The sequence below is a fragment of the Garra rufa genome, chromosome 14 (assembly GCF_049309525.1).
Source record: "Garra rufa chromosome 14, GarRuf1.0, whole genome shotgun sequence".
Taxonomy (NCBI): domain Eukaryota; kingdom Metazoa; phylum Chordata; class Actinopteri; order Cypriniformes; family Cyprinidae; genus Garra; species Garra rufa.
Window position 1 is genome coordinate 16733757 of NC_133374.1, and position 14910 is coordinate 16748666.

At 35.7% G+C, this 14910-nt stretch overlaps 1 protein-coding gene across 1 annotated transcript; it reads left to right on the forward strand.

Annotated features, from left to right (window-relative positions):
* Nucleotides 1-674: 674 nt before the first annotated feature.
* gpr4 (G protein-coupled receptor 4) lies at nucleotides 675-6554 on the forward strand. The gene has a single exon (XM_073817967.1). The coding sequence runs from the start codon at nucleotides 1036-1038 to the stop codon at nucleotides 2128-2130; it is 1095 nt and encodes a 364-aa protein (XP_073674068.1). The 5' UTR covers nucleotides 675-1035; the 3' UTR covers nucleotides 2131-6554.
* The last annotated feature ends 8356 nt before the right edge of the window (nucleotides 6555-14910 follow it).

A 14910-nucleotide genomic window follows, 5' to 3' on the forward strand; every position in this document is an offset into this window, starting at 1 on the left:
GAATGTTAATTCAGTTGAGCTCCAAACAAACAGATGCTAATGCGCGGATGACCAAGGGTTAGGAGTAGGAATAGGAAAACATACACTCATTGTATCACAGTGCAAATCTAATCTAACAAATACACAGCAATGCCCTGGAAAGGACATTTTTCAACAATAACAAAAATCGCAAACATTACAGTGATCATAAATGTGACCCTGGACCACAAAACCAGTCATAATGGTCAATTTGTCAAAATTGAGATTTATACACCAACTGAAAGCTGAATAAATAAGCTTTCCATTGATGTATGGTTTGTTGGAATAATACAATATTTAGCCGAAAGACAAACTATTTGAATATCTGGAAGCTGAAGGTGCAAAAAAATCTAAATACTGAGAAAATCGCTGTTAAAGTTGTGCAAATGTAGTTCTAAGCAATGCATATTATTAATCAAAAATTAAGTTTTGATATACTATATACCCTAATGATTTTTGGCATAAAAGAAAAATCAATAATTTCATCCCATACAATGTATTTTTGGCAATTGTTACAAATATACCCATGCTGCTTAACTGGTTTTGTGGTCCAGGGTCACAAATAATGAATCATGTGACTTCTAAACCTCACATAATTGTTCTTTTCCTATTTTGCAGATGGATGTTGTTGGACACCCCAAAGAAGATTAGTCATTGTGCGACCTTCAGAAATGCACGTGACTGTTTCATACTGCTAAAAAAAACCTTGACCGTACCTGAAACCATCCCATGGTGATCATTTGATGAGGATTAATGGCATGTTCTCTTGTGGGCATGTCTTTGACCTCTAAGAGGTTAAAACACCAGCCATGAAATGTGGTAGAGACACGTGACACGTCAGGCCCACAATGCTAGACCGTAGTGGGCTACAGTGTTACTGTTACGATCCAATACATGAAAGTTAAAAGAAAACAACTTGACTTTGTAGTCCTAGTTTTAAAAATGGCTTGAGTTGGGACAGTAGAAGCCTCAGGCAGTTTCGATGATTATATAAGTCTCTGAGGTAGCAAAGAGACCATGTGTAACATCTCAACCTCATGCAATGTTGACTCAAACATAGACCAGTTCTTCCAGCCGGCGTTGTATATTATCGTCATCGTCCTTGGCTTCCCCACCAACTGCATGGCCCTGTGGGCCGCATACATGCAGGTCAGACAGAAGAACGAGTTGGGGGTCTACTTGATGAACCTCTCGGTGGCTGACCTCTTGTATATAGCAACTTTACCGCTTTGGATTGACTATTTCGTCCACCATGACAACTGGATCCACGGTCAAGTGTCCTGCAAGCTGTTCGGTTTCATCTTCTATACGAACATCTACGTCAGCATCGCCTTCCTCTGCTGCATATCTGTGGATCGTTACTTGGCGGTGGCTCATCCCCTGAAATTCGCTAAAGTCCGCAGGGTCAAAACAGCCTTGCTGGTAAGCGCCGTTGTGTGGGTAACAGAAATAGTAGCCAACTCTGCGCCTCTCTTCCATGATGAGCTTTTTAAGGACCGCTTCAACCATACCTTCTGCTTCGAGAAGTATCCCATGCAGGATTGGGTGGCCGGGATGAACTTGTACCGCACTTTCCTCGGCTTCTTAGCACCTTGGGGTATGATGTTGGCTGCGTACAGAGGCATCCTGAGAGCCGTGCGTAGTAACGTCTCCACTGAGCGCCAAGAGAAAGCCAAAATCAAGAGGCTGGCCCTCAGTTTGATCCTCATCGTCCTTCTCTGCTTTGCTCCCTACCATGTTCTCTTGTTGTGGCGCAGCGTGCTCTTCCTTAGCAATCCCTGCGATTGCGGCGCTGAGGAGAACTTGTTTGGTGCTTATCATGTGACTCTAGCACTCACCAGTCTCAACTGCGTGGCGGACCCTATCCTCTACTGCTTTGTCAACGAAGGGGCCCGTAATGACGTGGGCCGGGCCCTGGCCACTCTCTTCGGTCTCTTCCAGCGGGGACAAAGCCCAGAGACACTCATGGGGGCGTCCATTACCGTTGAGACACCCCTGGCTATGAAGAAGCCCGATTTCTACAGTGAGGTCAAAACAAATGCCTATAAAACTGACATTGAAGTGCTCAAGGACGAGTGCCTTCAAATGACCATTCTCAGTGTTAAAAAGTGAAGTTAGATGTAGCATAGAGCGGCCCCATAAAGTGTGTAGACACTTAAGTGCACACTTAAAGTTTTTATTGAAATTGGCAAAATATTAAACCAAGTGGCATCTGCTAAAGCTGCTGGAGCTTTTGTTAAAAATAATTTTAAGGGATAGTTTACCCAAAAATTTAAATACTGTCATTAATTACTCACCCACATGTTGTTCAAAACTCGTAAGACTTTCGTTCATCTTCGGAACACAAATTACATCAGTGGTTCAACTGTAATGTTATAAAGCTATGAGAATACTTTTTGTGCGCAAATAAGCCAAAAGGCAGCGTTGAAAGGGCCCTCACACTCGGGCAATATGCATTTAAAGTGGTAAATATAGGAGGAATATGTCATAATAAGTAATTTATATGTGCCAAACTTCCAGCTACCAGCTGGTGGCGCTATGACTATAACTGAATATTGGCATGTAGATGTGTTCAAGCTAGGACTTTGATCAAACATATGAAGCTTGGCACAGATTAAACATGGTATGTTTGAGTTAGTGTAAAACATGACATATCCTGCTGCCAACAGTATCTCAATATTGGCCTTTATATGTCTTCAGGCCAGGACTCTTACCAAACAGGTTAAGTCTAGTGCAGATTGGAGATTGCAGATTTAAGTTAGTGTAAAGCAAGTCATTTTCTGTTGCCAGCAGGTGGCGCTATGATTATAACAGTATATTGTCTTTAGATCTGGCTAGGACTCTTATCGAACATGCAAAGTTTGAGGCAGATTGGACATTGTATAGTTGAGTTATAGTCTCGCGTAGCCAGACCTTCAGACTGATGGCTGAAGGTCTGGAATCCATGGCAGTTTCATTGGCCAAGGCCCGCCCATAAGGCCGTTTGACGACATGTCAAACAACCAATCACAGTATGTTTTGTTCAGTGTCACGTTTCATGGCTTGGAAATGTCCCCACAACAGACCGGCATGCAACAAGTCAGTCATTGAAATAACCAGCATTGAAAGCCAAAGAAGAGGCAGAACAAACAGTAAGTCAGTTATTTGTACGCGAATGTTGCAAAAGTGTATAACGACAATGGCATCAGCATAAGCACCTCTTAGCAAAACACAGAGTAAATCAGTCTGCGCTTTGTTTCCCAGTGAACCGAAAATAAATGCGACACTCGCATCTCCTGGGAAATCTGATCAAATTCAACTAATCAGATGACAACTTCTAAATTCTTGAAGTGTTTCCAGTTAAGTGTGCCATATGCATCAGACATTTAGCCAACGTTCTGTGGGTGTGACGTCTGAGGCTGAGACTAGTTGAGTTTTTTCTTACAATTTTTCTTACTTGGTAAAACATCGAACTCAGTCATGCTCTTTAACAAAAACTTAAGATCTTCGCAATTTACCATTGCAAAGGCCTTTGGAGTAGACTGATCAAATAAAATGTTGATGTCATTAAATCTCTAGGAGGAGTTTGTTAGAGCATAAAACATGCCACTTCCTGTTGCCAGCAGGTGGCGCTATGACTATAACCAGCACAAAGGGAGATAAATGTGTTGTTGATCTGACCGAATCTCTAGGAGGAGTTTGTTAAAAATACGTCTGAAAATGGCAAAAATTACACAAAATTTGCCAAGAAAATTCTTGATTTCCTGTTGGGTTTCGGACTTCATAGCATGAGACTTTTTTGTAGGTATTGGTGTGTTACATGTGTCTACCGAATTTCATACATGTATGTGAAATGTAGCTTGAGGGGCACTTCGTTGAAATTGTATTGGTGGTGCTATCAAGCCTTTGATCAAGCTATCAAGCCTTTGCCTGACAAAGTTTCATGAGTTCTCGAGCAAGTTTAGGCCTTCAAAAATGTGACTCATTTTGGAGAAGAAGAAACGGAGCAATTCCAATAGGGTCCTTGCACCATTGGTGCTTGGGCCCTAATGACTTTATGAGGAAGAGAGAAAATTGTTAAATAAAGCTGTTATTTTCAGTTTTTTGTGCACAAAAAGTATTCTGGTAACTTCGTAACATTCCAGTTGAACCACTGATGTCACATTGACTGTTTTATTTTTTAAACAAAGTCCTTAGTACCTTTCTGGGCCTTGAATGTGTCAGTTACGTTGCTGTCTGTGCAGGGTCAGAAAGCTCTCGGATTTCATCAAAAATATCTTAATTTGTGTTTAGAAGATGAGCAAAGCTCCTACCCTTTTGGAACCGCATGATGGTGAGTATAATTACTGACAGAATTTTCATTTTTGGCTGAACTATCCCTTTTAAGTTTTTGTGAGCCATTTTGTCAGAGACTTTTAAAGCCGAAGGTATACTTCGGTTTTGACTCGAATGCTCAGCTTTCTGTGTTTGATAGCATGCACAAACACAGGCTCTCAACAAATGCGCACTATGAAGTTTCGTCCTCATCCAGTGTCTATTATTCTACTATTGCTCTCTAGTTATGAATGATAAAATTGTGTACTAAAGTTGTATGTATCTCTTATCCCCCTCATAAGTGCTTGTCAACAAGAGTGTCTATTGTTGTTGCCCTCTCCAGTAGTTTGTTTTTCTGTTTCTTACTATTTTGACTGTGAAAAACGAGCTGGGAACGTGTAGCCACCTTGTGGACAAGCTAATTACTAAGTTACATATCAAGCTGTTTTTTAAATGTAGACTGTAAAAAAAAATGCATAAAATAAAATTTACAGTTGGCAACTGTGGTTGCCAGAATTTTACAGTAAAAGATATGGTAGCAATGTTTTAGGTTTTATGGTTTTAGCTTAAATTGACATTTAATACCGTAATTTTATTAACTGGTATAATGATATACCAACCTATTGAAGTACTGAAATCTGTTTTGTACCTTTGTAATATACTGATAACCACCAAATGCAGGTGTGATGAGAAAGTCACATGATGAACCAAAGCCCATCACAAGCAGCTTTTACATACTCACATATATAGAAGATGCACAGTGTCATTCACACAAACACTAAACACTATCATGGTGAAATAATGCAATAAACATTTATTTAACAACATTAGATTTAACATACAACCCTAATGTACAAAACTGATAAGAAAAAAGTAAGAAGAAACATACAAAAAAAACATAAAATTTGAAATTTAATGCAGGGAATTCTGAGAATGTCAATTTTCGACAACGGTATATTACCGTTTATTGTCCAATACAGTTTTTCACCGTATATAGTAGGGGAACTTACCATTTAACCATTTAACAGGTTTTTACTGTAGCACTTTTACAATCTTTTACCGTTAAATTCACGGTCATTATTTACATTGTATGAAGTAATAATGTACTGTAAGCCTGAATCATTTTTTGTCTTAATTTTAAACAATATTTCTTTTGTTTTACTATTTATAACCCAACAAACATGTTTTTCTTCTTTTGTTTTTGCTTGAAAACTGTGCGTGCGTTATCTGTCTATCTAAAACAATGCCACTTGATTTGATTTTGTTATATTATGCAGTAACATTCAGCATTTAAGTGTGGCTTAAAGGTATAGTTTACTTAAAAATTGCAATTCTGTTATTATTTACTCATTGTCAAGTCATTCCAAACCTGTATGACATTCGTAGTACACAAAAAGAGCTATTTGTTCATCCATAAAATGAAAGTTAATTTTGGACCTCATTGACTTTCATTACAAAAACAAATTTAACCATTCCATATACTGCCTTCATTTGCATTCCACTAAAACACACAGGTTTGCGATGGCATAATAGTGATTAAATAATTACAGAATTTACAATTTTGAGTGAACAGTCTCTCTAAGTGTGAATATTTTGTGGGGCCGCTGTATATAAAGGTGCACTTTCTGATGATAACTATACCAACACCTATGTGTACCTCATGTTTTACCCAGAAACACTGTCTATGATAAAATCTTTGACTTGGAGATGAGGATTAATCAATGTCAGTGAAATGCTGATGTCAAAAAGCCCTTCTCCTTTTGAATGTTTCATATGTACATGCCTGCCATTCGTGTTGGTTCTTTTAGATTTTGCAGAAAATATACACTGCTATCCCTTATTTGACATTACTGCTCGTTTTAAGCAAGCACAATTATTTATTTCCCCACTCCTGTGACACAAATACACACAAATACTGCCTGGGCTGTTTCAGGTGTCATGTCTTAATATGCATCTTAATACACTGTATAAAGTCTTAACAAGGCTCTTCAACAAGAGGAGCGTGTTTCTCTCAGCTGTGTCTTTTTTGACATACTTTGTGTTCGGTGGCCCACAGATACCCAGAATGGAAACTGTTTTCCAAACAATGGGTTTTGCTGTTGTTTACATTTTTTTTCTTCATTAGTTCTCCAGGTGCCCTATTTCAGCCTACCAAACTGTAAGTCCTGAATGTCAGCAGTGAGAAAGTGCAATGTAATGGATTCGCTGTTATGCCAAAATAAAATACATGATGTCGGTCGTTCTTCTGTTGTGTGGTTTTCAGCTCTTTTTTTTTTGGTAGTTCTGATTCTGTTCTTTATTTGCCAACAGATGTTGTGAAAGGAAGTGATAAAGTGATATGTAAATAAAAATGTGAATGCTTTATGACATCTTGTGTGATAAAGGACAATGGCACTAGGTTTTATAACCTGAAGTACATGAGTTCAGTAGGAAAAAACTATGCAGTATTAAGCAAAATACACATTTGTGTCAACATTCACCTGAAGATGTGGTATCACAGATATGAGTCATTTTGACTGCCACAAGCCACAGTAAAGAAGAATCAAGCTGCTTGTGAAGTGTGTCAGATTATTAATAGAGCGGAACACTGAGCTGCCAGTAATATGCTCAGGGGAGAATTCTTACATATTCTGTAAACACAAGACTTTATCTCCAAAATATTTATGTATGCTAAGTCTGCTAATTCCTGCCTGTTGTACACAGGAAATCTTTCTGTGCTAGGAAACTCTTTTTCTCGTTAGTGTTAAAAATGACAATTCAATTATTTTTTTTTACCTTGAAATATTAGTTTCAAAATCTTTTTGATGGTACACTGAGTCCTAATAAGGGGAATGCATTGTTTCTTTCCAGTGTAAATGTCAGGAACCAAATTCCACAAAAAGGGTTGATTGTTTTGCCTGCTCTGAGCCCATTGAATTTTAACTGACCCCCTAATGCATGCATTGGGTTTGGTGTTGGGTAATTGAGAATGAATGGAAAAGTCACATAAAGGAGCGATGCCTCTATGATTGGATATATCTAATAAATATGCGATAAATCTCGCATCCTGTGTTCGTGCGCATTCATGAATCAGTCTGAATTAACAATATAATAGTGTTAATAGGAAAACTAATAAAAAAGTAAGCAAGTAACTCGGACACTTCTATATCACCACTTTTTCAAGTCAAAATTAAACTTCAAATGGCCTGAAAACATGATCTGTGAGGGTTTTTTAGTGAGCAATCAGCTTGTTGAAATTAGGGCATACATCTCTGTGTCTGTGACCTATGGAAGCCCGCTTCCACCACTGAATAAAAAAAAAGGTTAATGCAACTTTTTATCTCATAATTGTGAGATATAAACTTGTAATTGCCTGTTACAAATTCAGAATTGCATGATATGATAGCCTAAAATCACAATTCTGACTTTTTTTCTCAGAATTACATGATATAAACTTGCAATTGTGAGAAATGAAGTCAGAATTGTAAGATAAAAACTCGCAATTGCAAGAAATAGTCAGAATTGCGAGATGAAAACTTGCGACTGTAATAAATAAAGTCAGAATTGTGAGATATAAACTTGTAGCTACTAGAAGTATAGTCAGAATTGCAAGATAAAAACTTGCGAATGTGAGAAATAAAGTCAGATGGTGAGATATAAACTTATGACTGCGAGAAATAAAGTCCTAATTATGAGATTAAAACTTGTGACTGCGATAAATAAAGTCAGAATTGTGAGATATAAACTTGTAGCTACTAGAAATATAGTCAGAATTGCAAGATAAAAACTTGCGACTGCGAGAAATAAAGTCAGAATTACAAGATAAAAACTTGTGATTGCGATAAATAAAGACAGAATTGCGAGACAAAAACTTGCAACTGCGAGAAATGAAGTCAGAATTGCGAGATAAACATGGGACTGTGAGAAATAAAGTCAACATTGTGAGATATAAACTTGCAACTACTAGAATAAAGTCAAAATTGTGAGATATAAAGTTGCAACTACTAGAATAAAGTCAGAATTTTAAGATATAAACTTGCAACTACTAGATAAAAAAAGGAAGAATTGCAAGATAAAAACTTGCGACTGAGAGAAATAAAGTCAGAATTGCAAGATATAAACTTGCAACTGCAAGAAATAAAGTAAAAATTGCGAGATATAACTCATGACTGAGAAATAGTCCGAATTGCAAGAAATAAACTCGCGACGAGAAATAAAGTCAGAATTATGGGATAAAAACTTGCAACTGCGATAAATGAAGTCAAAATTGTGAGATATAAACTTGCAACTACTAGAATAAAGGCAGAATTGTGAGATAAAAATTTGCGACTGCAATAAATAAAGTCAGAATTGCGAGATAAAAACTTGCAACTGCTAGAAATATAGTCTGAATTACAAGATATAAACTTGCAACTGCGAGAATTAAAGTCAGAATTGCAAGATATAAACTTGTGACGGCGAGAAATAGTCAGAATTGCAAGATATAAACTCGCGACAAGAAATGAAGTCAGAATTACAAGATAAAAACTTGTAACTGCGATAAATAAAGACAAAACTGTGAGATAAAAACTTGCAACTGCCAGAAATAAAGTCAGAATTGCGAGATAAACTTGGGACTGTGAGAAATAAAGTTAGAATTATGAGATAAAAACTTGCAACTGCGATAAATGAAGTCAAAATTGTGAGATATAAACTTGCAACTACTAGAATAAAGTCAGAATTTTGAGATATATTTGCAACTACTAGAATAAAGGCAGAATTGCGAGACAAAAACTTGCAACTGCGAGAAATGAAATCAGAATTGCGAGATAAACATGGGACTGTGAGAAATAAAGTCAAAATTGTGAGATAAAGTTGCAACTACTAGAATAAAGTCAGAATTTTAAGATATAAACTTGCAACTACAAGATAAAAACTTGCGACTGAGAGAAATAAAGACAGAATTGCAAGATATAAACTTGCAACTGCAAGAAATAAAGTAAAAATTGCGAGATATAACTCATGACTGCGAGAAATAAAGTCAGAATTGCGAGATATAAACTTGTGACTGCGAGAAATAGTCCGAGTTGCAAGATATAAACTCGCGACAAGAGAAATAAAGTCATAATTGCAAGATCAAAACTCACAACTATGAGAAATAAAGTCAGAATTGTGAGATAAAACTTGCAATTGTGAGAAATAAAGTCAGAATTGCAGAATAAAAACTCACAATTGCGAGTTATAAAGTCAGCCTCAGACGTCACGCCCACGGAACGTCATCTGATTAGTTGAATTTGACCGGATTTCCGGAAGACGCGAGTGTCGCGTTTGCTTTCGGTCCTCCGGGAAACAAAGCGCAGACGGATTTACTCGGCGTTTTGCTAAAAGGTGCTTATGCAGACGCGATTGATGTTATACACTTTTGCGACGTTCGCGAACAAATTACTGACTTACTGCTTGTTCTCCCTCTTCTTATTTAACTGGTTATTTCAATGACTGACTTGTTGCACGCCAGTCTGTTGTTGAGGCATTTCCATGCACCGAAACGTTTGACATGTCGATCATACGGCCTTATGGGCGGGCCTTGGCCAATTAAAGCTGCCATGAATTCCAGACCTTCAGCCGTCAGTCTGAAGGTCTGGCTACGCGAGACTAGGGGGAAAAAGACTGATAGGTTCTTAGAATTGCAAGTTTATATCTGACAATTCTGATTTAACAATTCTGAGAAAAAAGTCAGAATTGCACGTTTATATCTCACAATTTTGACTTTATTTCACAATTCTGAGGGGAAAAAAGTTAAAATTGTGAGATGAAAACATTAAAAGTTGCATCTCTTTTTTAATTAAAAATTTTTTATTCTGTGGCGGAAATAGGCTTTCATACTGGCCAGTGTTTACAGAGTAAATCCGAAAATATGTTTTTTATTAAAAATACAGCTGAAGATCAGTTGATAAATAAAATAGATCATTGTTTAAATAAAATACTTTGTTTACATTGTTACTGCCTTGAGTTATTTTGGAATAAATGTAAAATGCTTAAAAAGACCAAACTGATGAAATGTATACTTGGTTTTAATATCCAGAATAGCCTATTAAGTTTAATTCTGTTCATAAAAAAACAAGTAACAAGGGAGAATAAAACTGGTCCTTTCAAAAAAAGAAAAATATGCAAATTTGCCTTTAAGTGGCTACGCCTGTGTTTATTTATAGATACACTCATGAGCACGTGCCTTGCCAGCATTTACTTTTACCTTTCAACATCTGTGCGACCGAAGTCATAACTTCATGCTTCCTCATTCAACAATGTACTGCAGCTAGACTGCCCATCTGTCCAAGGTCAATGTTCACTGGGTCATGTTCCTCCTGAGTGAAACACAATGCCTTGGCACTCCAGCTCTGCGCCGGTGCGGTGTGGCTGTCCAGTGACCTGGAAAGGAGTAATGCCAATGGCTTCTTATCTAAACGTGTCAGACTGTACAAATGTGTCTGCGTACTGCTCCTTGCCATATTCTGACCTTCCATGTAAGAGAAAAAAATACTATAAACTATAAATACAAATATTTTTTAATTTATGTTTTAAAATTCCTGCTGCAATGTATTGTTTGTTTTGCCACTATAACTGCTTTCAGTCAGCTACATGAACATTTCAGTAACTTCTTTATGAATAAATAATAGGACAGTATCTTTGAGATCTATAGCGGATGTTGTTGCTGTCTTTTCCCATATGTATGCTACTTGAACTGTATCGTGTGTTTATCTAAGCCTAGGTCAAGGTCTCACTGGAATATTCTAATATCGCATTTGATGCCATCTGTAATTTACTACATTTTAGTGACAATAAACATTGGATTGGACTATAATGAAACAGGCTTCTTCATTAATCTTCACTGAAGACAAAATAAAACCTCTAGAGCCCACTTACTTTGTGCACTGGCGTAATCTGCGCATTACGAGTCACGGTGTGATTTATTCGCTTGCTGTTGTGTGTCAGTAATCAGCAGAGAAAATTGGGAGGCAAAGCCCTTATTTTTCACGAGAGATTGTCTCCCACTCACCGCAATCCTAATGAGAAATATACAGAGGACTTACTTCACACCAAAGCACACATACATATCCAGGACGAAAACATGTAATTGCTTGAGTGTCATTTAAATTGCAAGAGAAAGGCCGAGGCGCTGATGCATTTTTTAAAGACTGTAGACTAGAGGATGGGATGTCTCACCACTAGCACATGGTGGCATTTTAAATGCATGAGGTGTGGCTTGTGTTGTTGGGGAAAGCGTAAGCTGGTGAGTTCTGAGAAAAGGCATCAGTGTGTACAAAGAGATGTTTTTCTTTTCATATTCATGCTTGAAAGACTGAGAACTATAATCAAATGTGTTTCACTGGACTTTGAACAATGGTAAAGTGATATTTCGGGACTTTGCATCATGGTTCACTGATGTGACCTTGCGTTCACCTTCAGGTTTGTTGTTTTTACTACTGCACTCAATGTAACCACACTACTGTAACAGGTTATGTATGTCCTATTTTAGATTTTATATATAGAACTAATATGTAAAATACATAAGAAATGTTAATTAGTTGTTTATGTACACAGTATAGTAATTTATAATTAAATATATTATAATACATATGATAAATATGTTTTTTTAGATTTTTATTTTAGTTTTATTCAGTGCATCTTTTTTATGTTTTATGAAACTTTTCTAGCAGCTTATTTTATTTTTGATCAAATGCAGCCTTAAACATAAGACTTCAGGTTAAAAACTGACCTGAAACTTTTGAACAGCAGTGTACATATACAGTGCCTTGCGAAATTATTCATACCCCTTCATTTTTTTCACATTTTGTTATGTTGCTGCCTTATGTTAAACTACTTTAAATTACTTTTTTCCCACATCATTCTACACTCCCTACTCCATAATGGCAAAGCAAAAAATAGGTTTTTAACATTTGTGCAAATTTATTAAAAATAAAAAACGGAAAAGATCCCGTTGCATAAGTATTCATTCTGAGACACTCGAAATTTATCTCAGGAGCATTCATATTGCCTCTAGATGTTACTACACTTCGAGTGTTAAACTGTGGCAAAATTTAATTGAATGAGTATGATTTAGAAAGGCACACACCTCTCACAAAAGGTCTAATAGCTGAAAATGCATATCAGAGCAAAAACCAAGTCCTGAGGTCAAGATAACTGCCTGTAGATCTCAGTGACAGACTTGCGTTAAGGCAATGATCTAGGGAAGAGTTCAGAAAAAAATCTGCTGCATTAATGGTTCACAGAAGCATGTAGCCTCCATTATCCATAATGGAAGATGACTGGAACAACTAGGACTCTAGAAAATGTCTGCCAGCCCCCATTCAAGCTGACAGAGCTTGAGAGGTGAAAAGGTGAGGTGGTAAATTGATGTGGGGAAAAACTCATTTGAAGCAGTTTAACATAATGCTGCAACAAAACAAAATGTGAAAAAAAATGAATATGAATACTTTTGCAAGGCACCGTAAATGCTATAAAAATAAATATTCAAATTGTATTTGTTATTATCATTTTAAATTAATATAAGATTTTATTTTAAATATATATGTATAAATATATAAATATTTATAAAACATATTTTTATGTTTTAATCAATGTGATTATTAAAAATATAAATAAATATATTTAAATATTTAATTATGTTTTATTATTATTATTATTATTATTATTATTATTTATTACTTTATTTAAAATAATGTAAATATTTATTTAGCTTCAGCAGTGTGGGGAAATATTAAGGAAATTTTCTTTACTTTTTACTTTTATTCAGCAATGATGCACATAAGACATAAGAGACTTATTTCAGACTTTTTTTGCTTTTTTATTTTATTATGTAAAATATTATTATTATAATTTTATTAATCAGTATAATTATTAAACAACAAAAATGTTAATATTTATATACTTTTTAAAAAAATATTTAATTATTATTATGATTTCTTAATTTGTATTTATTTATTTAAAATAATAAAAAAATATCCAGCTGACCGAAAGTAACAAAATATAAATTGTTATTGAAAAAAAATTGAAAAAACAATAAATGTTTATATTAATATAATATTAACTTTTCTTTTTTAATTATTATTAAATAAGAATATTCGGTGTTAACTAATATAACTTTTTTATATGCTTTATTCAATGTGATTATTAAACAAAAACATTTTTATATATGATTTTATTATATTTAATTATAATTAATGTTTTTTAACTATTGTTTATTACTTTATTTAAAATAATTTAAACATTTAGTAATTTTTAATATACAATATAAAAATGTTTTATTATTACTTTTATTCAGCCCAAAGTGAAAGTAAATCAATTAAAATGTTAAAAAAAAGTATTTGTTTTATGGAACTTTTCTAGTTGTTTTCAACTTTGATAATAATAATGTTTTAGCACCAAATCAACATATTAGATATTTTTACTGTATTGTTGAACAAATGCAGTCTCAAACAGAAGAGACTTCTTCCCAAAAATAAATAAATAAATAAATAAATAAATTTATAATAAATAAATTACAAACTCTGTTTGATACTCACATATCATCAAGCTAGAAGAAGAAGCCCTGACTGTCACATGATCAGTATCAAACACCTCATTGTCCTCCTGAGGTGAGAGGAGCGGGGTGGTTTGAGGACAGGAGGTGCAAGACGACCGCTGCAGGGTTCGTCTGCTGGCCTGCTGATGTCATGGTGTCTGCTGGGGGTCCAGAACGAGACAGAGGGTCAGTGGAATGACGCGCTCCCAGTTGACTGGACCACTGTGGGTCCAGAGGGGATGGGGGAAACGAAGCGGGATGTGGTTGAATTTCCCATGTTCCCATCCCCTAAGTGAATAACCCCTTGTAAGAGCAACACCAAAGATGGGGGAACAACTCAAGATGTGCTTGGGCTGATGGGAAGCAACCACAGACCAAGCACCTCATCATCTGGCTGGACTTCACAGTTTAGATAATGTCAGAAAATTCCAGTTCGTACTGGATTCACTGTCCCAAATATTACACCGGATTCAAGCCTTTATAGTGTTACACTAGCATTAATAGCAACATGAACTGATTTAGTATTTTAAAATAATAAAATTGGCCCAGTATTCCTTTATTTACTTTTGTGCTCTAAAATTAAACCAGGATAGCATAATTTGATCGCTCCACCCAAAATACACACTACAACATCAAGTCGACTGACAGATCTAACTCTGACTGTATGAACTCTATGACCTGCTCAGTGACCTGCTATATATGATATTGTTGTAAGGATCTTGTTCACTGGATCTCACTGGAGGAGGCTTTGAGTCTCCATGAGGAGCATCTCCAATTACAAACTGCATCTAGTGTGCTCTACTGTACTGCAGAGCTTTCCCACAGTATTGAACCTGAGATGAACTTGGTAAAATAAACGCAGAAGCGTAAGAGAATACCAAGCCCATGCCTTCCAACAAAATTGATATTTCACTAATAATAATAATAATGTTTCAAGTAAGAAATGACAACTAAAATATGCCATTTAAAACATAATATTTTACGTAGATCTTTATAGAGACATTTTCTCTTTTTTAAATGAATAAACTAGCCACATATTAAACTCTATTGCTATTAAAGGG

What these genes read in the sequence shown, in the direction of transcription:
- gpr4 (XM_073817967.1), top strand. Translation starts at nt 1,036, where the DNA reads ATGTGTAACATCTCAACCTCATGCAATGTTGACTCAAACATAGACCAG.